The sequence below is a fragment of the Engystomops pustulosus genome, chromosome 9 (assembly GCF_040894005.1).
Source record: "Engystomops pustulosus chromosome 9, aEngPut4.maternal, whole genome shotgun sequence".
NCBI lineage: Eukaryota > Metazoa > Chordata > Amphibia > Anura > Leptodactylidae > Engystomops > Engystomops pustulosus.
Window position 1 is genome coordinate 89995055 of NC_092419.1, and position 25702 is coordinate 90020756.

Below are 25702 nucleotides of genomic sequence, written 5' to 3' on the forward strand. Positions count from 1 at the left end.
AGTGGCATGGTTTTTGTGCTGTGGAAACTCCAACACAATATATTTTTTGGTGTTGGAAAGGGGCGAAGAGTAAACCAAAAGAAAATTGGTCTAACAGAATAGAAACCTTCATTTGCAAGCTGCTGCAGTAGAGCTTGGGGTCACATCCTTCCTGCACATCAAATTAAGGAGTGACGGAGGCTGTCCGACAGCACTGTATTGCTCCATTAAGCGCTGCAGGTCAGCTTCGATGCGTTGGCTGCAGTCGCCATTGCTGCGGCTCGCTCAGCAAAAATACTCTGACTTCTGCACACACTTGGTCCCAGTGCTGGAAATATTATATGCTAAGCGCCACAAAATTAAATACGAATGTACGTGATTACTGACAGCTAGTCTGAAACCAAACCGGTGGAGGTAATGGCACTTTATATAAATATCCCCCGGTCTGTAAGTACAAGGCTGCGTTCACACTGAGAGAATCTATGAGAATTTATCAGAAGTGTCTGAGATCAGAACTGTTTTAGTTGCCCACAATAACCAATCAGAGCTCAGCTTTCATTTTCCCACAGCTGTTTATAAACATGGAAACTGAGTGCTGATTGGACAACTAGAACAGTTTTACCTCAGACACTTCTGATGAATCTCCCCCAATTGCGTTTGCATTGTGTTGTGAAACCCAATACAGCAGCTGGTGAGAGCTGTGTGCATGAGGCCTAAATTACCTCCTTCTGTTGTGCATGGCCTCCATGGCTGAGTAGATGGCTCCCTGTAGCCATAATCAAACCCCAAAAAACTTAGTTTCCAGTAGCACCATACAAGGCTGTTGGGATTTTCCCAGTCCGGCCTCAGGGAATGTTCTCCCTCTTATCTCTTCCTTCTTTGTAATTAAGAATGGGCATTGGAGATCTCGGAATGTCGGACACCTGTTCCCGTCCTCTGTCTTTGTTACATAATTGCTCTTTGTTGGGGCATGTCATGCTGTACTTATCTTTGTTTTAGTTCCTACCTTGTCATTTTCTTACACACCCAGTGATGTGAGGTTTGCTATACAGGGACAGGTATAGGTGTATGTACACAGACCCTGGGATTTCAGTACATGCACATAACATATACTTTGTTTCCTTTGCAGAGATCCGTTCATGAGTGGATCCTCCTTCATGAAACATGGATGACAAGGCTTCTGTGGGGAAGATCAGTGTGTCCTCCGACTCGGTGTCCACCTTGAACAGCGAGGACTTTGTGCTGGTTTACAAACAAGGGGATGACATGCATTCTGCAAATAACGGCAGCGATGATGAGAAGACCACCGGCCTCAAGGTAAAGGGCTACACATGGGCACATGAGGCTTTTTTGCCTTACCCTTTGTGTCCTGTTTGTGTATCCCTGTTCTTGTTCAGCCTGTTCCTTGATCCTTCAGCTACATGTCTACACTCGCCTGCACTCACACTTGTGGTAGATATTGACTCTTGTAGATATATGTCTCACACTTTCTGTTTGCATTTAGTGTGTATGCTGGAAGTGCTCCTGGTGCACTGGGAAAGTTTTAGTCAGGGGAACAATACTTTTTATACAAAATAGAAGGGATATGTGGCCCGGGTGGTATAATATAACAAACAAGGTATACTAACCTCTAGGTGCACTCACAAGTATCACTTTGATTTAGTTTAGCAGCGCAATGAAAGCGCACAGGGGCATACCATGGACTGATCACATAAGCGTCTCTATTGAAATGTATGTGATTGATAACCAGCACCCAGTGTCTTGTATTGTTTAAATGCAACAGCACCCTCACTCTAGCGCAGCATGTAGTCTCCCAGCATCTTGGTCTCTGGTTGTATACAGAGGCTAAGTTGTGAGCCACCGTCATCAGATTGCGCCCACTACAGTGCCCCGACTGTGATAAGTCATGTAAGGTAAGTGACTTTACGTGGCTCGACGTGGCTATACCGGAATATAGTATAGCAACAGAGAGCTTAGTATACATTCATTGTTACTTTTATACTCCCTAGAGCTCATAGAAAAAAAAACTAAATTCTGGTCAACCCTTTTTAATATTATTGGCATCCACAAGAGAGGTCATTATTACATGATAGATGCATCTGTTCTCCATTCAAGTCTATAGGATCGGTGGAAATTTTGTTTGCTCCCATAGTCATTAAGTCTACGGAAATCTACCATCAAAATCGAGTATTAATGAACCAGCAGCAGTGACTCAATAGATACAGGCACTGTGATTGTGGTAATCTTCTTATATTTCACCTTTTCTTCTAAAATCAGCTTTTAAAATTATGCTAATCTTCCAGAGGGGCTTTGGTGGGTGTTTCCATAGCCACTAAGTCTTGTATTGTCACAGGCAGGGGAAGGAGAGACATCACTGAGGGGCTCTGGAAACACCCACCATATAGACCTGTCTATATAAAACTTGAAAATTTATGCCCCACCACAGCCCCTCAGAATTATTAGCATAATTTTAAAGTTTAACTTAGAAGGAAGGAGGCCATGGATAACAAATAGTCATGGTCACATAGTCCCAATCACGGTGCCAGGATCTACTAGTAAGTGTCCTTGGTTTATTTTGAAGGATTTTGATGGTAGATTTTCTTTTCATCTCAGTCCAGCTGCAGTAAGAGGGTCAGCAGACCCCCATTCTTCATATAGGAGTGGGACTAAAATCTATTATGTATTCATGACATGCTCTATGGATGTATCATTGGTCCTCCCCATGAAAACTCCTATTATACAAAGTGAAAGTAATTCAAATGACTATTTAGTTTGGCTGCCCCATTAATTATTATAAATACACTTGCACATAGATTTTGAAGGAACTCTACAGGAATGTTGTTCGAAACATCTCGGAGAACTAACCATAGATCTGTGGATGTATATATGTCTCCACTGTCATCATGGTTTTAATATTCGCTCTTTTGTCTCCAGATTGTTGGTAATGGGAGTGAACAGCAACTTCAGAAGGAACTGGAAGATGTTTTAATGGATGCACCATGTGAAGAGCCGGAGCACCCTTCAGAGGAGGTGGATAAAGCCCTTCCTGATGATGACCTGGATGAGTCCTCTAATGAAACCTCCACCTCGTCCTCTATTAACCCTTCATCTGTTGGGTTACAGAAACAAGAAATGAGTCTGCCAGTGAAACCAGCACAACAAGGTAATCCAAAGCTATTAAATTTGTCAATTTTTGACAGGATTGTTGTTAGCCTCTTTATTAGTACATGTACACGGACATGGAGGCGTATAAGGAATTTTGTCTTGTCCTCACTGCAGTTTAAAAGAGGCATGTAGGGTCTCTGGCTGATCTCACACACCAGCGAGTCCAGCTACAATCCTGGAACAATCCTCACAGTCCTTTTTCCACACACAAAAAGTTTAACAGATCCACAGGCCAATAACTAACACTACAGCTTTGTATAGTCAGAATGGCTAATACATTTCCTTTAAACATTTTATTCTCCATTCCTTGTTCTTTCCTGCTGCTCCCTGATGATTCACCATATCTGTAGAAATTAGTGCATATTGTGAGGCACATTCATTGGAAATGGGTGGCACTGAACAGGTGAATACAATATTCTGGGATTATTTATCGTATCATAGCTAGGGGATGGCTTACAATAACAAGTAGTACTTACAGAGAACCTGTTAACAGGTTTTGACCTAGAGACGTAGTGTTTCTTTAGGTGATAACCTCCACACAGCAAATGTATTCCCCAAAAACCTTGTCATTGAAAAGGAAATGAAAAATTTGAAAAGCTGCCTGGCTGCAAAGATGTGGCTAAGTCATGGGGGCGGTTCACAGAGCCTTCTTGGTCATGGAGGCCCTAGGTCACAGAGCTTTTGGGTTTATCGGGGTGCTAGGTCACGGAGCCCACCGGGTCACTGGGGGCGCCGGGTCACAGAGCCCGCGTATTGGTATTTGGGTGCCACCCCTGCCGCTGTATCATTTTTATAGCATAACATGAGTGGAATTTGTGGGGCAACGTTTCTTCTTACAATTTGCTTGTACATCTTTGTAAATATAAATGTATAAATCCCCATTTGGAGCAGTGTACAATGTGTAAATGGCTTCTATTGACTTCTTAGATTGTGGAGATGTCTCAGAATTGTACTCGCCAGTCCCTGATGAAGACAGCGTTGTGTTCAGTAAGCTGACGTACCTGGGCTGCGCCTCTGTGAACGCTCCCCGCAGTGAGGTGGAAGCTCTCCGAATGATCTCTATTCTGCGGGGGCAATGTCAGAACGCACTGGATGTCACTCTCTCTGTACCTAACGTATCTGAAGGGACGGTCAGGTATATGGCCTATTGGTTTAAAATGTGCATAAAGTGCCGCTCTTAGAGACCATCTGCATGAACTAATGTGTATTATCTCTTTACTACAGACTTCTCGACCCACAAACCAACACTGAAATAGCAAAATATCCCATATACAAGATCCTGTTCTGCGTCAGAGGCCATGACGGCACTCCAGAGAGTGACTGCTTTGCTTTTACTGAGAGTCATTACAATGCCGAGCTCTTCAGGATACATGTCTTCCGCTGTGAGATCCAGGAGGCGGTAAGATTTCCTCAAAGCATCAAAGTTTTTTTTCTTCTAGGTCAGTTTTATCCTTCATTACAACTTAGAGAAACACTCAGAACAGTTGTAGTCCATTGTATTGCCTTTCTAATTCTTGCAATCAGGCACTGCCCTATGTGTTATATGTATGACCCTTAGGGTGCATTCACATGACCGTCTGCGGTGATGTTTATGCGGCCACATGTACGTCCCCATAGACAGCACTGGTGGCCCGGTGGCGGCTATATCTTTCCCTGTGTGTGTGGCTGTGCGCCTCTTTTCTGTATGGAGGGGGACGGGTCACCTCCTCCTCCTTTCCAGCACACAGCTTTATGCCTGCCCGGCGGCCATACTGCTGTGTGAATGTACTTTTGAAGGGACAGTTTTGTGCCTGAATGGGTCAGAAGGTTTATCATGTGTAGTTCTGCTGCAGTTACCCTCTATAAACAGTCCTTGATAAGTCCAGCTCTTTAGGATGGTAGTGGTTGGTCCGTCAACCAACAACAAGGACGAACCACAGTGTCCGGGCAAGACTCCTTGTATCGTAATGAAATATGATGCAAGGAGTCAATTTTTCCCCACAAAAGCGCAGCACCAAACTGTAATAGTGTCGTCCCTGCAGAGTCCAAGATTTACAGGAAGACCCCCCCCCATGATCAGCAGAGCTCCCAGATGATGTTGGACCCACACCTTTCATTTATTTATGACTTGTCCTGTGGTTTTGTCATAAAAACAGAATATGGGAAAACCTCTTTACGCAAAACAGCTTCTATTTGACTTTTTATCTGCAGTTTCTCCAGCGGTGAGCAGTGTATCTGACAACCTTCTGAGGTCCATCCACTTAAGACAAATAAGAAGGCTAATGATTAACTCTTTCCATATCTTTATCTCTCAGCTGAAAATTAAAAGAACTTTACCTGCAAAATCCAGCGTAAACTTGGGGCACTTATTAATTAATCCAGGCACCATGACTGGTAACCTTCGAATATTTGTTATACATGGCATCCTTACTTCTAAAACAAAGTTTTAATAAACTTAAAATAAAACTTTTTAATATTATGCTGTGGGCGTTACCAGAGCCCCTCAGTGCTGCATGTTCACAGGCTGTTACACGGTCTCATCCTTTCCCTGCTCCCTTGCTACCTCCCCAAACCCCCCCCCCCTCCCCTGCCTGTTGTAATCTCACAGAAAGTTTGAGTGCACAGAGGCAGGGGGGAAATGCTCCTGTACAGTATAACAGCACAGAGGGACTCTGGTAACGCTCCCCAGAGTGTTTATAATGGCCTAATTATAAAAGTTAATTTTAGAAGTTATGATGCCATGATAAGTTTATCACAGTCACGGTGAGATTATCACAGTAACGGTGCCTGGATTTATGAGTAATTGTTCCTAGTTTATTATGATGGATGTGGATTTTCTTTAAATTACCAAGAAAAGCAGAGGAAAAAGACAAGAGAACATATTTCTTTAATAAAGTATATACTAAAGTTTACTCTTATCATCTGCCCTGTTTGTTTATGCAATTCTGTTAAACGTTTTAGGTTTTTCTTCATTATTTGTTCATTTATTTTGGATAATACAAACAGAATGGAATTTACATCTGTACAGAATGTACGTCCTCCATGTACAGACTATAAATGATAGTGGTTTTTATATCTTTCTTTTAGGTCAGTCGGATACTCTACAGTTTTGCGACAGCCTTCCGGCGTTCCTTCAAACAGACGCCTCTCACCGCTTCCATCCCTCCTCAGACCCCTGATAGCGACATCTTCACTTTTTCCGTGTCACTTGAAATTAAGGAGGATGATGGGAAGGGTTACTTCAGGTAGGTACGGAGGTGTGTGCTCTAGGTAGCGAACTATCCAGGTAACTTACTTTTACTCACCTGCTAAATGCACTGGAAATCTGCTGCTAAGGCTTAGTGGTACCAGTGGTGTATCATTGTCCTGCGGTGATGACTTCCCATATAAGTTCACTTTACTGGCCTTAGTTGTCATGTGCTTTTATGACATTTATTGTCTTCATAAATATGCACATAAGTTTTCCAGGAAGGGATAAGGAACACCACGCTTCTTTTAGCTACCTTGTAAGGCAGCTCCCTTGACATCAAGCATGACTTTCAGGAAGCCTAAAGACATGATGCGGGATTAAAAGCAAACCAGTATATTCCAGAAGGAAAAGATTCCCTGCAGCAGCCTAGTACATATGGTCTGCTAAAGATCTATGGGACCATTAGAAGAATGAGATGTATTGGCAAACCCCACACCACTGTGTGTTGTAATACAGCTAACCAAAAAAACTGTAAAAAAAAAAAAGGAAAGGAGGCTCTTTTATCCTCATGGGGGATATATTCTACCATAAATATTCCTATTAGCTTTCATTTGTTGTACTCCCAGTGGTAAAGCCTACTTTATGGATTAATAAAGAAGAAAGCCCCTCTAAATCTAACATGTTTATGTATTTAATAGTGCGGTTTCAAAAGACAAGGACAAGCAGTGTTTCAGACTACGCCAGGGGGTGGACAAGAAAATCGTTATTTACGTTCAACAGACATCCAACAAGGAGTTAACCATAGAGAGGTAATTTTATATTTCTGGTTTTGATGAGAATATTGTAAAGGCATTGACTCTTAAGAATATATTTCCATAGTCCTTCTCTTTGATGTACTTCGATTTTGGGGATTTTTTAAAATGCTCTATCCCAGCGATCCCCACGGAGCTTCAACTTAGGAAAAAAAAAACCCTCACCACCTGCTTCGTCTCACCATGGTTCCCCATGGATGTTTCATTAGCCGGGGGGCTCTGCTGTGGACATATCATTAGCCGGGGGGGCTCTGCTGTGGACATATCATTATCGGGGGGGCGCTCTGCTGCGGATATTTCCTTAGGCGGGGGTCCTTTGCTGTGGACGTTTCCTTGGTCGGGGGTGCTCTGCTGTGGACGTTTCCTTAGTCGGGGGGGGGGGGGGCGGGACTCTGCTGTGGACGTTTCCTTAGTCGGGGGGGGGGGGGACTCTGCTGTGGACATATCATTATCGGGGGGGGCACTGTGGTGCGGATGTTTCCTTAGGCGGGGGTCCTTTGCTGTGGACGTTTCCTTGGTCGGGGGTGCTCTGCTGTGGACGTTTCCTTGGTCGGGGGTGCTCTGCTGTGGACGTTTCCTTAGTCGGGGGGGGGGGGGGGCGGGACTCTGCTGTGGACGTTTCCTTAGTCAGGGGGGGGGGGACTCTGCAGTGGACGTTTCCTTAGTTGGGGGGGGGGGGGGACTCTGCTGTGGACATATCATTATCGGGGGGGGCACTGTGGTGCGGATGTTTCCTTGGTCGGGGGTGCTCTGCTGTGAACGTTTCCTTAGTCGGGGGGGTACTCTGCTGTGGACGTTTCCTTAGTCGGGGGGGGGGGGGACTCTGCAGTGGACGTTTCCTTAGTCGGGGGGGGGGGGGACTCTGCTGTGGACGTTTCCTTAGTCGGGGGGGGGGGGGGGGACTCTGCTGTGGACGTTTCCTTAGTCGTTGGGGGGGACTCTGCTGTGGACGTTTCCTTAGTCGGTGGGGGGGGGTGGAGACTCTGCTGTGGACGTTTCCTTAGTCCGGGGGGGGGGGGGACACTCTGCTGTGGACGCTTCCTTAGTCGGGGGGGGGACTCTGCAGTGGACGTTTCCTTAGTCGGGGGGGGGGGGGACTCTGCAGTGGACGTTTCCTTAGTCGGGGGGGGGGGGGCTCTGCTGTGGACGTTTACTTAGTTGCGGGGCTTTGGGGAATGGCACATTATATGGGTTGGGGTTAGATCTGGGGTATTTGCAGGGCAACCTGGATACAAAGAAGTCGGAGACCACTTCTTTATCTGCGTATGTAAAATATTTATGTTTACATTCTGAAAGCAAAACAAATTTAACCAAACTCTTCTCTCATATGGTTGGTTGTTTTACAACTACCTAGAATATCGGCAATGATCAAAAGGAATTGGGCATTATATGGATTGGTGAAAGTCCATTTAATGGATGACTGACTTACTAGCTAGACCCAGAAGCATGGTCTCCTAATCTGTAACCCAGCATTCACAGGATCGCTGGGGCCGGTAGAAAATGTTAAAATTTCAATCCCCTAGTGATGTTTACACAATAAAGATAATTTTTAACCCCCTTCTTTACAATTTTACTCATTTTTATTGCTGTTTTAGCTCCTATCACTCAGTGATGGTCAGTGTAAGCTTCCAGAGTGTGGGCGGGGACTCTCTAAGCAGACACTTCATGATTCCTCTGTGCTATGAAATGCTGTGTACTGACAATGTGCTTAGATTATCAGGGTACAGGGTTCATATACACTTTTATTTAGCTTCTGTAATGCAAGCCATCAGTTCCATACTTTTCTATCTTATTTTTTCCTGCAGGTGCTTTGGACTCCTCCTTAGTCCCGGTAGAGATGTACGGAATAGCGATATGCACTTATTAGAACTGGTAAGTGAACAGTCAACCAAGTGAGAGTTCTAGCAGAAGACCTATCTCTGTGATGTCCAAATGCCCTATACATTTAGGGGGATACATTTAAGAAAAATATTCATTTGAGACAATCATCACAATTAAATCCTTTAACCCCTTAATGAAATGTGAGGTAATACTGTGGCACAGTGCCTTTAGGGGTGTATTAAGAGGCCTTACTGGCTGAGCCCTCTTCATACATACTGGATGTTTGCTTTTTAGTGAAGCAAACGCCTATTGCTTTCTTTGCATCTTAATCTGGTTGAAATGAAGTGGCTAACCATCTGTCATATTTGGAATTGACCTACGGTTTGCACTTATGGTACTATATCCATCGGTTCGATGATGCATTGCATTTTAAATGATTGTGATATATGCATTAAATTGATGCGCTAAACCAGTTCTCTACTCTACATTGATGAATTTGTTTACCTTTTGGTGGGTAACTTGAGAATATACATATGTATGTGTAGCACAAAAGACATTGACCCACAGCCTAACATCTATGTAGAATTTTATTGGTGTTGCCATACATATATTTATTCATAACATGGTATTGGTTTATAACTAGTTATTGTTCTAATAAATATAGATGTCCACCTTGAAATGATTGATGGTGCCTGATTATATATTATCCATTTTGTAAGCATTTGACCGAGGGGCACACGGTCCTCAGAGCACGCCTTCAGTAGATATCAGTCACATGTTCAGGTGCCACCTAAAAAGTTTAAAAAATTTTAAAATGTATTAAAACATAGAAATTATATAAATGTTGTATATCTCTGATCATACTAACACAACGAGTAAAGAGGAAGGGTATTTGGAGTGCACAGTGAAAGAACCCACCAAAAATTGGCATAAATGTGTTGTAAACCAATTTCACCACATTTGCAATTTTTTCCCTTCTTCCCAGTGCATTACATGGAAAATTAAATACCGACACTAGGAAGTACGGTATGTTATGCAGAAAGCAAACCCTCATGCAGCTCAATAAATAGAAAAATAAAAAATGGGAATTTCAAATGAGGTGAGCGAAGATCTGAACCGCAAAAAAGAAAAAGGGCCCAGGCAGGAAAGGGTTAAAAAGGACACCTATTATAAAGTTCATTTTATTTAGTTTCCTACAGAAATGTAAATGTAAAATGTGAACATTTTGGGTTAGTTTATTATTCTGACAGCGATAACTTTTAAGCTTTGTGCATTTTTAGGAGTCCATGGGTAAAAGCTCAGATGGAAAGTCCTATATCATCACTGGGAGCTGGAACACCAAATCCCCACATTTCCAGGCTGTCAATGAGGAGACACCAAAAGGTATTATATTAAATGCCTACACATGAGGCTAGGTTCACGTTTTATTCCAATCTCGGTTTTCAATATGATCCATGCAAATTATACAAAAAAAAAATTGAAAAATAGACACATAGCAGAAGTTTGTGTCAACTGGTAGGCGTCTGTTTCTGTGTCTCCTATTGGGTCAGATATACTAAAATGTTACTGAAAAGTTAGACGCTAACACCAAGTTAAACACCAACACACTATTTTATAGTTATCACATGTCCCAAAAGCCCATACCATGACTTAAGCATATGTGTTTTTGTCATGTTGGTGGGATATGTCGATTATATAATTCCGGGGGCTGGAATTCAAATTAAAAAAATATCTGCTCCTGGATAACGTCAACCCCCACCCCGAATTATATACCCTCTGTGACCTCAAGCATTGCCGGGGCTTGTGTGGTGAGCTGTATCTCACTGGAGACAAGGCTCTCACTGCGCATGTACAGGTACAGCTCACCATGCAAATGCCGGCAATGCTTGCAGCGGTGAGCTAATATCACGGAGAGGATAGAATTTGGTGTGTGGGCTGATGTTATCCAGGAGCAGCTATTATTATTTTTTTTTAAATTTGAATCCCATCCCCCGAGACAGGGAGCCAGGTAATTTTGTTTACCGTATACACTCGAGTATAAGCCGACCTGAGTATAAACCGAGGCCCCTAATTTTACCACAAAAACCTGGGAAAACCTATTGACTCGAGTATAAGCCGAGGGTGGGAAATGCATTGGTCACAGCCTCCCCATTATATAGCCAGCAAGCCCCCAGTATATAGCCAGCACCTGCCCCCAGTATATAGCCTGCCAGCCCATTTCTCCCAGTATATAGCCAGCCCCCTTCTCCAGTATATAGCCAGAAGCACATATGCTTTTGTCATGTTATGGGCTTTTGGGACATGTGATGACCATAAAATTGTTAGTTGGTGGCAGGTTCCCTTTAAACCACAATACTGCTTGATACTAGTTGCAAAAACATCAAAAAAACACCTAAAATGCATAGAAAATGTGGCATAAATTAGCAACCGAATATTTTTTATTTATTTTTTTTGTGCCAAAATTCAGACACTTTTTCATTGTTTATCTCTGACATGATCTATCTCTGTTTAGCCTCTGCATGTAAATAATGAGTAGCCAGAGCAGAGTCCCTGGGAATTACTAGAAATATTTAAATGCACAGCATATATCTCGAATCCGGAATCTGCAGGACTCTCTTGTAGTTGAGCATCTTTTTCCCAGTTTGACGATCTCCTCATTCACTAGATGTGTGTGTTTCCCCACAGATAAGGTTCTTTTTATGACGACTGCCGTAGACCTTGTCATCACAGAGGTGCAGGAGCCGGTGCGGTTTCTTATAGAAACAAAGGTGCGAGTCTGTTCAGCCAGCGAACGTCTGTACTGGCCATTCAGCAAGAGGAGCTCTACAGAAAACTTCTTCCTGAAACTGAAACAGGTAATGGGTTTGTCCACAAGACACGAGAAATTTACCTTTATCTCTGGTTCTGCAGCTCACAGAATTGCAAATCTGAAAGATGAGGAGATTATTATATTTAATCTCTAACTTCAAGCTCTAGGTATTCTAGAGCCAAGCTATACGCATATGAAGTGGCACCCCATTAAATACATTATTTCAGGGCTTCTACTGCACTTTTGTGGCATAGAAGTCCTGGTAATTACCTCCCACTGTCTCTAATACTATGATGATAGGAGTTAAGATTCTTGCTAAACACCATTGTCTTATAGCCTTATACACTGAAAAGGGCTTTCTGAGATGTTTCAGTATAACGATGTTTCAAACACACTAGTCCTAAAGTCAGTACCTACAATACTTCACCGCTCAGCCACTTATTGCTGTAGCAGTGCCCAACCTCCTGACTCATACCCGATAACCCGTTTAAAACGAACAGCTATTAACTATGGCCGAATGGCAAGTGGTTCTATACCAAATTCTCTTTAAGGGAAATCTAGCACTTTAACAAAGTAACAAATGGCTACGCATACTCGCCTGTCTTCCTCTTCATTTTGATCCTGGCACTGGTCTTTGCTAATCTTTACACGCTGGGATCACCTAGAAAAGCAGACTAGAGCGTGGGGACGAGATGTCCGGCGCTCTGGGCTGCTAATCATTCACGCCCTTGTCACCGCCCTTTCCCATGCTGAGAGGGAAGCATCTATCAGACAGGAGGTGTGCATTTGCTCCTCTTGTGTGATAGTACCTTCTGGGAGTGGGAGGTGGTGAGGGTGTGCATAATTAGCAGCCCGGAGCGCCAGACATCTTGTCCCTCTGTGCTGCCTTTTATAAGTCTCTTTTCTAGGTAATCCCGTTGAGTCAAAATTAGCAAAGACCAGCATCGGCATCAAGATAAAGAGGAGGACAGGTGAGTATGTGTAGCTGTTTGTTAAACAGTTAAATATAATGCAGCCATAATGAAACTTTTTGTGTAAAGAGCTGACGTTACCAATCATATACTGAAGAAACATATTAATCTTATTACTGGCCCATCTAGTAAAGTTTGCCTGGGATGACCCTATGGCACATAAGTCTCCGTGTCCAACACATGAGAGTTACGTGATGGCCGTAACTAAACCTGAATAGTCGTCACTATCTGTATGATTTTTTTTTGGCATAAAATAATAGGAACTTTGTAAAAAGGATACAGGGTTAATTACGCGTAACTATCTCGGTCACTGCTCGCAGATGATAGAAATACTTTTCTATCCCCTACACCCAACAATACTACGTACAAGTTTGTCCTATTAAGGAGGTAGATAATGACTTCATAGACGGGATCTCCCTAGTTTTTTGACTGAATGCAACATCTCTTGTAGAAAAAGAGAGAGAGATCAAAGAGAGAGAAAATGCAGAATGTAAGTAGTAAGGTGAAGTAGTTGAATGACGAGGCGGTCTTACATGTATCATATGTGGCGATTCAATGTAGGTAACTTATCACTTGTCCACTGGTCTCAGCGTTCCTATGAATCTCTTAGATTCCTTATGAATGATTTTCATTCTGTCTATATAAGTTGTAGTGCGTCTCTGAGCTAATAAGGGATGAATAGAGCAGCGGGGCGGCACCATTGCTCCGTTTAGATAAGGGTGCAAGGGACATCCATTCTTGTGAGCAGTGAGGGTCCCACTGATAGACTACTTATTCCCTAGTCTAAGCATGACAGAGGAGTTTTTCTTGTTGGAAAATCATTGTCACTACTGAGTCTAGATGGAAAGTCTGAGCGGATGAGATAAGATTGCTGCCATTTCTTAGCACACCCTTGTGAGTAGCACTTTTTCTTCCTTTTGACCACATGGATATATTTTTGAGTATATTTATCTCAAAATATACAGTAAAACTTTGCAAGTGATTTTGGTTTTCCCATGCTAAGGTAAGTGACCACCCTGCCCGGGTATATATAAGCTGCAGAGTTTGCACAATTATGGCAAATCAATGACTGAAATGTTTTTAAGGACAATCTAAAATAACACAGAGTTTTATCCCAATACATGTGCTCTTTAAAGTTAGGCCCTATCCATCCTGGGGGTCTCGGAGAATGGGGGTCTGAGGTACCTCCGTTTAACCACCCATTGCTCCCCGAGATGAATGGAGCAGACGGCTGCACATGTCCGTTCTGCTTCACTCTTCTATATGGAGCTAACAGAGAGTGCCCGAGTACCACTGATCAGCAATAGGCCATATCCTGTGGATAGGGCCTAAATAGTTTGGTGGCAAAACCCATTTAAGCTTTATTGTTGTAAAACTATATGACCCCAGAACGGTAAAGCTTCTCCTTCACATTACATCTGATATCCATCTCTTTCATGAATCCCTTTTGCTTGCTTTGATGCTCACTTTGTCTGACCTCCTCTGTAGACTCGAGCGGCAGTCTGCACAGCGCTTCTAAATAATTCACCTTCCTTTCCTGCCAGGGATCCTCCTGACCTTTGCAGATGTAGATCATACATGTACACAATTTCCTGAGCTCCATATTCTGAAACTAATTTGAAGCTTGCCATGAGATCCCCAGACTAAGGGTGTGCAGATGTGCTTCCGATTCCTCATCTTCAGTTCTATGGTTACCAGAAAGATGTTTTGTCATCTTAAAGATCAGAGGGGAGATGTATCAGAAGATTCTGATGTAAAACTGTTCTAGTTGCCCATGGAACGCTCAGTTTTAATGTTATAAACGGCTGTGGGAAAATTAAAGCTGAGTTCTGATTGGTTGCAATGGGCAACTAGAACAGTTTTGCTCTGATAAATCCCCCCCAAGAATCTCATCTTTCAGTTTGCATCAGTCTTGTGGTTCCATGAGCTACAGATCTGGAGATAAAGGCAGGTAAAAGCTTCACCAACTCCTAGTACCCTATTGATGTATCCGGCTGCCCACAATTAATCTCCCCCTTATGACTTTTAACTGTCCAAGGTTCTGAGGCTCACTGAACTACAAGAGGAGATCTGAAATAAGAGATTCTTATCTTTAAATTGACACCATCATGTTTCTAGGTACTGACTGACTCTTATGTGCTCAATTTTACATAACTTTGGAGGAGATATTTATGGGTAAACCGGTGAGATTTCGATTATCAGTGGGAATTCTAGAAAGGACATTTCATACACTACGTTAGAAGACTAGTAGTTTTATAGGGTGAAATCTTCTGAAGGATCTCTTTAACCCCTTACCACTCAGCACCATGCATGTATGGCACAGAGCTGTTAACACTGTATAAAGAGTCCTCATCATACAGAGGTGGGGTTTGCTGCATGAGTATTAACCCCTTGATCTTGAGTATTAACCCCTCGATCTCGAGTATTAACCCCTCAATTGCATTTAAAAGTCTACAGAACCTATCCTGTATGTAACAGGGAGACCTGCCTGTATAAGTGTCGTCCTTCTGTATCTGTAACACAATGCATTCTCTTACAGATTGAAAGGAAAGAGCGAAAGAGTAACTGTGATACCTTCTACGAGGTCATGTGCTTAGAAAGTGAATCCGAAAGAGAGAGGAGGAAAACTACTGCAAGTCCATCCATCCGACTTTCACAGTGTGGACCTCAAGGAACCAACATACCCTCACCCCCGGAGGATGATGAAGAAGAAGGTGAGCTCACAGGTCTAATCTCTCCATCCATTGCCATTTACTGTAACATATTTCTCCCAACTCCCCCATACACAAATCCAGGGAGTGGAGCAAGATGCTCTCTACCAAGACCAAAATCAGAAGCATTTTTCCAAGTCCAAATACAACCATGGAATGGGCCCTAAAAATTCTCCATTTGCTCTGTCCTTATTCATTCCCTGTCTTATAGATCACTAATAATGGATTATTTTGTTTACTGTTTTTTTTTTTTTTTTTTTTTTTACCACAAATTGGTATCCACTTAATAATACACATGATCAACACAACATGCAGAAGTAATGTGATATTATAGGACCAGAGGAAGTGACTGCTGGTACACAGAGCAACATAAGTAACAAGTACATAACAAGATCAAGAATAAGCTAAAAATTCACCAAATCACCTGCGCAGCCAGAAAAAGCCTACACGTGACAGTCTTCACAATGGCAGGGGTTACTAATACATCCCAGGCACTATAACCTTTTCTTATTAGAAGTCTTAGGGGAGAACAGAAGTGAGAAAACAGGAAAGACTTGGTAGAAAAGTGAAATTGTTGCTTTTCCCAGGGAGTCTGATTCATCCGAACCCCGCGGGTTCCGACATCTGTGTAACAAAGAACTTCCTGAGCCGCACCTGGAGGAAGTTTTTGTTCTTGTACAGGTGGGGTTGTAGGAAAATAAATGGGAGTGGGAATCCCTGCCATAAGGGGAGGGGGACACAGCGGTCACTAACCACATTTACTGAACATTATTAAGGAATAGGTACTGTTCATGAGAAATATTCTGCCAGTTACCTACTATACATAGTACTGCATCCAGATGATGGTCCCACAGCAACCATTTGCAGCCCCTGGGCCAGGTAGGATTGTATTATGTTATGGGTTTTCCCCAACATGCAGTGCGCCACTGCGGGGGACAGGTTTTGGTCATATACAGTGCAGTAAATGTGCTGTCACCTTCATGGGTAAGGGCGTAATCGTATGCACTTCCTAGTCACAGACACTTACCAATAAAGGGGTAATACAAACTTTGATGAGTCGGATACTTAACGATCACCATTCTCTCTAATTGAATGGATAGGCAGGTCAGGATGTGTTCTGCTCCTCCATACAATTCTACAGGAGCACTGGAAATTGCAGAGCACAGTATCTTCTGCATTGACTGTGAATGGGAGCGCTGGAGGTACCAGAACTCTTGTGGTATTAAGCAGATGAGCCGGACACATTCTTGCCATAAACTAGAGAGCGTATGACTCAGATGGCAATTCCTAAAGCAAAATGTTCATACAATTAAAAGGGTTTTGTCAAGCTTCAACCTCCCTTTGGTTAAAGTCAAATAAAATCCATGTTCTAAGTTCACTTTTTAATAGTTTTTAAAAAGAGCTCTGCTTCTTCTCTTTTATTCCACATACACAGGCAGGACTCTATTCACACTGAACGGGGATTAACCATGCGGTTTCCCCACAGTATCTTCATACTCCTGGTCATAGGTGAACGAGAAGGGGAAAGCCCATAGTAACGATCAAACAGGTTTATAGTTTTTTTTTTTTTAGTTTTCTAAAATATACACAAGCCAGGGAGCGTTCTCCACAACATAGATTTTATTTGACCAAAATGGTCAAGGGTCTTTTTTTGTAGAACACGTTCTGCACCTGCTGCTTCACTAAATTAGTTAGAATGGGAACCATGTTCTTGTGAACTGCAGAGGTCCATTCTTGTGATTATGGAGATCCTAGCAGCCCGATTTCACTCCCATCCCCCCCCCCCCCCGCCATATATCAGATTGTTATCTGCTATCTGCTATCCTTTGGACAATCCAAGTTGGTAAGACACCTATCAGGGTGCATTCACATGTGGCATTTGCATAGCGTTTTATGGGGTCGGGGCTCGACCCAAACACATCTGCTTTTCCAGTGAAAAGCATTGGGTGTTTTTAGTGATATTATGATGATTTTTTTTCATGTGAACATATGGCTTTGAGGTATCTATGAACTCTTGACATGTTTGTTTATTACATTTAGCAAGTTTGAAGCAAATTTTTTTTTTTTGTTTAGGGCACATTTTTTGCCATCAAAGTATATTTTTGGGCACCTTCATGCAATTTTGATACAAAGTGTAATTTAAAAAAAAAAATAAAAATGCATATGTCTCCAAACTCCCTAAAGAGGGTTTCCCACTAAACAAGTTAGGTCCCATCCACAGAATAGGGGAATTTACTTGCTGGCGGTGGGAGATCTCAGTGATGATCACGAGAACTGGGGTGGGGGGTTGGGGGTGTTTGGGGGGGTCTGATGTGCCCCTGTTGCTCCCTGAGTTGGGTGAAGCTGGCAGTTGCGTCTGTCAGGGAAAGGGTTAATGGATGATCCACGCATGTGCATCCAGCTGCTTCGCTCATTCAAGGTTAGAAGATGCCCTGTACTCATGATTAGTGGTGTGTCCCTTAGGGTGGACCTGTACAGAGCTTGAAATGACTCCCGTAAGCCGCATTTGGTAGCGTACTGCAGAGGGAGTTTAACTTCATATCCAGCTGGAAAGCAATATCAGTCTGTCATCGTGCCGTGCCTGCCATGTTATAAGCGTTTCCCCCTGGCGGCTCGGGCGAGGGGAGGGGGCATGCATTTTTCATATGTGCTTTGTGCAAAAACCACTTTGCAATAAATAACTAAAGCGCCAAATCACTTCTGCTGACTGCTTTTATTAAGATTGGTTCCCTGTCTGCCCTGGCTCCGGGCCTCAGACAAGCGACAGCAGAAATACTCTGCAGCGTTTCCGCGTTTTGTGTTTCGGGTTATAATTTGTATGTTTTTACAGAACGTGTTTTCACTGTTGTGATCTGTGATGTGGTGATGTAAGTTGGCGCACACATCAGGACAAGTGACTGCTGAAAGTGCGGGCAGCGGAGAGGCGCGCACATTTTTCGGGTTACGTTATTTTATTGACTTGACTCGTACACAATGAATCGTTGATATTAAGCTGCATGAAGTCCTCCACCTCCAGGAATTACATCCTAAAAGTTATAAGGGATATTTCCTAAGAAATCCAATGCCATACCCATTACCCAAACTCTGACCCCTTGACATTGCATCCTCTCCTTAGGAAAGAGATGTTCTTTATTTTTTGAGGGTTTTCTGTTTTCATGTAGCTGCTGGAGATTAGAGAAAACCGCACCCTCTACTAAAATAGAATTTGTCTATAGAAAGTTGCAGACCGTTTTAATTACAAACCCTGTAAAACCCTATGTATGTATTTTAGTAGCAGCAGGACTGTGTAATATGTGCTTCGAATCCAGCTACAATCCTGGAATACGAGCACTCTAGTGCACTTGTGAGCGAGATGTTTTTCATTGGACAATTGCACAGCACTTTCCCCTGCTGTAGCAGCTTCTGTTTGAATACTACAGCAGTACGTTGCAGGACATAGTGCAGCGAGTCCACCTACAATATTGGAATATAAATCAATAGTCCATAGTCCTGCTGCTACTTAAAATACAGACACAAAGTTCCTAGGGTACAGAATGTCTCAGGTTTACATACTTTACCAATACTTAACTACAAGCAGAGTCTGCTAATTTTGCCCTTGGTTCCCAGATTTCTGCCCTAAGTGCTCAGGTACTTTCCTTCAATTATTATGGCCCTGCCTTATAGTCAGGGGGTTTTGGGAATAAGTCCTCAAATTTCTGTTTGATAAAATGGGGTGGTCGATGCTGATGACCCTAAGCTTTGTCTTCTGGTTGATCCTGAACTGTTCCAGTGTAGTACAGAGCCCATCCGCCTTCTCTCTACGATTGGATTAAGGCTGTTAATAGTGGATATTTATTCACAGAAAGAAGGATAAGAGGGTCCACGCTACCTACGACAAGTGGCGTGAATCGCCATTTGCCGCTGGCCCCCAAATTCCGTCCTAACCGCATTTCATGCGACATGGGTAGGTTCTCCCAGGCTTTATTGGTTTGTGCTTTTTAGGGGTGTTCCTGGGGTGAGGTCATGGTGCAGGCGTGGTTCTTGGTGCTTTGTTTTGTTCGCATGTGTTGTTACATGGGATGGAACTGTATTTGAACGCATCTAACACAATGGGGCAGATTTACTTACTCTGTCCCGTCACGATCCCGCTCTGCGTTGTCCTACGAGGATTCGGGTCTGCCGCGATTCACTAAGATCGTGCGACCGAGTTCCTGCATCCGTCGCTTCTGCGCCGAGGTCCGCCGGAGTTCACGGCCCCATTTCTGTCGCATGCAAGCCGGCGCCGATGCGCCACAATCCGATCGTGTGCGCCAAAAAAACGGGGCAATTTGGCACAAAACTGAAATAATCGCGGAACCCGACGAAAGTGCTGTGTTCAGACCCTTAGTAAATGTGCCCCAATATGCTTCACACACGTACACAGAGGTCGCACTAACATTTTTCCAGAAGGGTAATAATACTCCTCTCACAATTTTTGAGGAGTATTTTTAACCCAGGAGGAGTACGAAATTTTCACTAATAAATGTATAACTCCCAGGCGTATATATAGTGTTAAGAGACATCTATTAATACAAGGAAAAAGTTACAGCTCCTGTTTTCTGTGCTTAAAAGGGTTTTCCCACAAATTCAAGTTAGACCCTATCCACGGGATAGGGTCTAATTTGAATTTGTGGGAAAACCCCTTTAGGGAGCATGCACACGTTTTTTATGCATTTTTGACGCATCCAAAGGCTTCACATGTTGAAGTAACACTGCGTGGAGTAACACAAATGCAATGGAAACGCAATGTTACTTTAACATGTGATCAAGGTTGAAGCCTTTGGAATGCGTCAAAAAACGCAACGCATCGTGTGAATGCTCCCTCAAATAGCAAGTATGTATTAAACGAGTGGTGCACAACATTTTTATGGTGTGTTCACACATGGCGTTTTCAAACACATAAGAACAGCTGAGAAGAGATTTGCATAATTACATTGCTGTCAATATTGTGTTAACAAAACACATGCATCAACGCAATGTGGACAGCAATATAATTAGGCAAATCTCTTCTCAGCTGTTGTGATGCGTTTGAAAACGTATGTAATAACCTCACCCTTAGGGCGCTGTCCCACGTTGCGTTTGCAAACGCAGACAAAACCGTGCCCACCGGGGCGGTCCGCGGTCCGATCGCATCGACGTTTCTGTGGAAACGTCTGCGATCGGGTACGAGCCGCCTGTGTTTTGCGTTAAATTAATGCAATACACCGGCGGCTCGTTCCCGATCGCAGGCGTTTCCATAGAAACGCTGATGCTATCGGACCGCAGACCGCCCCGGTGGGCGCGGTTTTGTCTGTGTTTGCAAACGCAACGTGGTACAGCGCCCTCAGGCTACATTCACACTACCGTATGGGGGTGTATGTAAAACCACAAGCTTGTGGCTGTACATATGTCCCCAATAGATGGCCACACAGAGTGATACCGCTCAGTACACGGGAAAATGACATGTCTTTCCCCGTGTTACGGCCAGTACCCAATGCATTTCAATGGAGAGGGTCGGGGTCACCTCCTCCTCCTCTCCATGGTGCAGAACGTACGCCTGCCTGGCTCCGGCCTGGCGGGCACACGTTTGTGTATGTCTACCCAGCGGACTATGGCTGACGGCGGCCCCCAGACCAGTCCGGGGCTGATGCTGCTGAAATTTTATTTAATTAGGTTTCTGCGGTTTGGGAACATAACCCTTTTTTTTTTTTTTTTATACAGGGGCACATTTAGGGAGGAACACATAATATATGTGTTCCCTGCTTTTCTTTTATATAGATGACAGATAACAGTGATCTAATGGTAAGAGCCCATTGGATCACTGTCATCAGTGATCTGTATACAGAGACATGCAGAGAGGATGCATAGCACCTTCCCTGCAGCCTCTCACTGTATACAGGGGCTGCTGTGACAGGGGGCCGATTATTATCAGTCCCCTGTCACATTACACGATCGGGCTGTCACATAGACAGCACGATCCTGTTACTGGCTGTGTGCACGATCGTACACCGATCAGGAGCACAGCCCCGGTAACAGAAAACCCTCCTCTACCCCTCGCTCGCCTCCTCCATCTCTCACCACTCGCTCGGCTCCGCCCCCACCCCTCGCTCGGCTCCGCCCCCACCCCTCGCTCGGCTCCGCCCCCACCCCTCGCTCGGCTCCGCCCCCACCCCTCGCTCGGCTCCCCGCGGGAGAGGCACGGACGGTGAGCTGGAAGTCCCTCCCTGTCCTGCCTCCAGCCACTCAGCGCTGCGATCCTGCAGAGAATATCTTGCAGGATCGCAGCCGGCAGCGTCACCGCTTGGAAACGGCAGCTCACAGGAAAATCACCAAGCGTATTAATACGCTTGGTGATTTTTTGGGGGAGTAAATCAGCCTCTAAACGCGTCTATGACGCGTGTAGAGGCGTTATCGCGACCTCTGCACGTACACATATTTTTTCAAATGGGTGATTTCCTTTTAGGTTATCCCTAAACTGCAGGATGGGGGGGCTACATATTTATTGATGAGTCTGACCCCTGGGCGCCCGGCACTCTTGAGAGTCATTAAAATCATCTAAATATGGGCAAAAAAACTATTATATTGGTAATGGCCCTGGTTTTATTGTGGTGTATAGACTAAAGACATCCCTTTTTTTTCTTCTAGATAACGATGAACCCCTCTTAAGCGGTTCTGGGGATGTTTCCAAAGAATGTGCAGAGAAAATCCTGGAAACCTGGGGAGATCTTCTGTCAAAATGGTAAATTTACTTCAGTTGTTACATAGAAATTTGTAGTATTCATGTCTGTGTGCACATTACTACTAATCACATGGATCTGGCTGACACCTTTATAAATGACCTTCCTGCTGTGTGACAAACTGGGGCCATAGATGCCAATCAATTTGTGACCACAAAAGCATTGTTCACAGGAATTGTATTAGTTAAGGAGACATTTTGGACCTGAAGCACTCCCTTAAGTTGGCCATAAGTTTGTTTTTTAATCTTTAACCGTCTGGCTCCATACATGCATTGTATGGACTTTGGTCCATCATGTATGGGTCCTCTTTGCTTGGCAAATGATCCTCAATCTGCTGAGCAGTTTGCGGTCTCGCCATCCAATGTAGCTCCAGTTTGGACCTGCCCTAACCCCATAGAGGTTGTACACTTTTCCTTGAACACAATGAAACCAATTTTAGGAAAAAAGATAAGTAAAAGAACAACTGAGGCTGAGGCCTGATAAGTGAATGTCCTGCCCCCGGAACACACAGTAAGGACTGCAGGATGTGTGATTAGGAGCTGCGGGGCTACAAATGGCAGAGACCAGTAAATCCAGTGTTTTCTGCAGAGTTTCTTAAGAAACATTGTGCTGTACCGTACTTTCTGTTCTTCCAATTGTAACTGTCACTAAAATAATATGATCATAAGCTACATATGCAGATGTCAACACAGGAGGTTTCCAAACTCCTATAAAAATATATAGAGAGATGCACGGGGGGGGGAATGTCTTTGTTCACAGAGGATGCAGTATGGGGGTTCCTGAGACATTCCCAAAGGTGGGACTGGTGTCTATGTGTGACCACCTGCATATTTTTTGGATTAATACCTTACCATTCAGATGACTTTTAGAATAAGCTTCTGCTTATTATTTCTATCTTGTATTTCTTATACATTTCTGCAGAGTCTGAGCTGCTAGCATGTGTCCAATACACTCCACATGGAGAAAATACAGAAGTAGTACTGTATAGAAACGTGCCACATGTTTCTACCTGAGCCCCTGTCCCTTCCTTACCTCTCCATAGACTTCTGTGAAAAGCAGGAATTTGATCCCTCTTTGGGTAGAGGTCTCTGAATAAATGTTCACTTAGTAAGGGAGTAACAAAGGAGTCTAAGTAACGAGAGATTTTTTTTTTCCTTTGTGATATATATCACTAGGTTTCTTCTACTTGTACAATTAATTTATGTAAAGATTTGCATAGTTGCAGTCATAGTTATTGAGGTGAATGTTTTCACAATATTTAAGCTCCAGAGTGCCCTCTAGTGGTGGCTGCAATAAGAAGTAATTCCAGTTTTCTGCAGATTTGTTGTTCAGTGTTTAGTAACGTTCCCATATTCAGGACTAAAAGAGGCGACTCATTTATTCGTATTTGTATTAGTGTCTTCATTTAGTTCTGTCGTTCTGATCCCTTTAGGCACTTGAATCTGAGTGTGCGTCCCAAACAGCTTTCTACACTGGTGAGAAGCGGGGTGCCGGAGGCTCTCAGAGGAGAAGTCTGGCAGCTACTTGCTGGATGTCACAACAATGACTACCTAGTGGAGAAGTACAGGCTGCTCATCACTAAAGTAAGTTCTCGGCCATTGCGTAAATCCTAATTGTTTTGGAATTGCCGGTCAATCTATCTAGCACTGTAAAGGTTTTCTAAGAGGACCTATCATAGATCTTAGAGGGTCCTGCACCCCTAAAAACTTATTCTATTGAAAGGGCTTATTGAAAGCACTGTCCAAGTAAATGCAATTGAGTTGCAGTACCATGAACAGCCACTATACGAGGACCCGCTCTGTACATGGTCAGTCCCCTGGACTCAGCGGCTCATTGTATGTTGTGACAAAGGCCGACCCTCCTGATGTTGATAACACTACATTATACAGGAATAAAATATGATTGTTTGGATTGTTTTGTGGGGTCTAATAAATAACAAATAATTCATGAGGCGATCCCTTTAAAAGCTGTGGACATGTAGGCGAATCTGATCTTTTGGTGTAAGGAGAAAGAGGTTTTGCATGCCAATTTATCTGCTGCATTTTCTATACTAGATTAACTACTAGAGTTGGTGAAAATGGACGGTTTGGGTGAAAAATGACAAATGCTTGTGTTTAAGAATGACTTTAATTATTCATGGAGGACTTTTGTTTTCGGGTCATTGAACTTTTTATACAAGTCCCAGTCTGACCGAGAGTCCTTCCTTGGTTAAAGAGGTTTTCCCAACTCTGATTTTGGATAGGAGATCACAATCTGATCAGTCGGGGTCTTTTGCTGGGGCCCCCACCAATCACAAGAACGTGGGTCCCTTTCTCACTACTTGCGTGTAGGGTCAGGTCATGGTTGTGTCCTGCCGATCCATTCATTGTTATGGGAGCGTCGGAAATGGCTGAGCAGTTTAGCAATCGGATTATTATCCACATGATGGGGGATAACGATCAAACGTGAGACCACCCCTTTAAGCTGAATAATACAAGGCGAGTCAAAAACTCCAGGTCAAATTTTTGTATTGGATGAAAATGACATATGTGAATAGCCCAGCAAGTAATGGTTTGGGGGTGAGAGGTTACCATTAGAGATGAGCGAGCACTAAAATGCTCGGGTACTCGTTATTCGAGACGAACTTTTCCCGATGCTCGAGTGCTCGTCTCGAATAACGAGCCCCATTGAAGTCAATGGGAGACTCGAGCATTTTTCAAGGGGACCAAGGCTCTGCACAGGGAAGCTTGGCCAAACACCTGGAAACCTCAGAAAAGGATGGAAACGCCACGGAAATGGACAGGAAACAGCAGGGGCAGCATGCATGGATGCCTCTGAGGCTGCTTAATCGCACCATTATGCCAAAATTATGGGCAACAGCATGGCCATGACAGAGTGACCGAATGAGGCTAGATAGCATCTAAAACATCCAATAATTGACCCTGACACTATAGGGGACGGCATGCAGAGGCAGCGGCAGCAGGCTAGAGAGTGTCATGGCGACATACCCTAAATGGACTCAGGCTTCAAACCAATGGGTGGCAGAGAGGAACCAAAGGAGGTGAGCAAGAAGCGCTCAAATAATATCGGTACATGATAAAAGTTTGCCAGTATATTTTGTGGATTACACAGCAGGGTGGCGACAAAGTTAACATGGAAGCCATGAAAACAACCCAAAATTCTGCCTGACACAGCTCGTTTGATAAGGGGACCATGTATGGAGGCAGTGAACTAATAGTAGATTAAAGGTGCTGCAGTTAAAACTATGTTAGTTGGATCTTGGCATGGAGCTGGCGCTCCGCTGCCAGGCGAGCTTTCGCCAATCCAAGCCCCTGTCTCTAGGCTACTCCCCAAACAGCACTTCTAAGAACCTTTTGTATAAGATCAAGTGTAGTAGCGTTCTTATAAGTTTAGGATATGCCGGGTGAGGGGAATGTAAACAGATGCGCAAGAAGCGCTGAAATAATATTGGTAAATGATAAAAGTTTGCCAGTATATTTTGTGGATAACACAGCAGGGTGGCGACAAAGTTAACAACTTTGATGTGGAATC

General features: G+C 43.7%; 1 protein-coding gene across 2 annotated transcripts in view; it reads left to right on the plus strand.

Moving 5' to 3' along the window:
- The window catches only part of RABGAP1 (RAB GTPase activating protein 1), a 127594-nt gene that overhangs the window by 11487 nt on the left and 90405 nt on the right, over positions 1-25702 (plus strand). For both annotated transcript variants that reach the window (XM_072124884.1, XM_072124885.1), the window contains exons 2-13: positions 1109-1296; positions 2914-3142; positions 4072-4279; positions 4369-4543; positions 6211-6368; positions 7012-7122; positions 8931-8997; positions 10227-10329; positions 11632-11801; positions 15266-15440; positions 22080-22173; positions 23604-23754. In XM_072124884.1, the coding sequence (XP_071980985.1) occupies positions 1144-1296; positions 2914-3142; positions 4072-4279; positions 4369-4543; positions 6211-6368; positions 7012-7122; positions 8931-8997; positions 10227-10329; positions 11632-11801; positions 15266-15440; positions 22080-22173; positions 23604-23754 (1794 nt within the window). In that variant the 5' untranslated portion in view covers positions 1109-1143. The remainder of the gene's footprint in view (positions 1-1108; positions 1297-2913; positions 3143-4071; positions 4280-4368; positions 4544-6210; positions 6369-7011; positions 7123-8930; positions 8998-10226; positions 10330-11631; positions 11802-15265; positions 15441-22079; positions 22174-23603; positions 23755-25702) is intronic.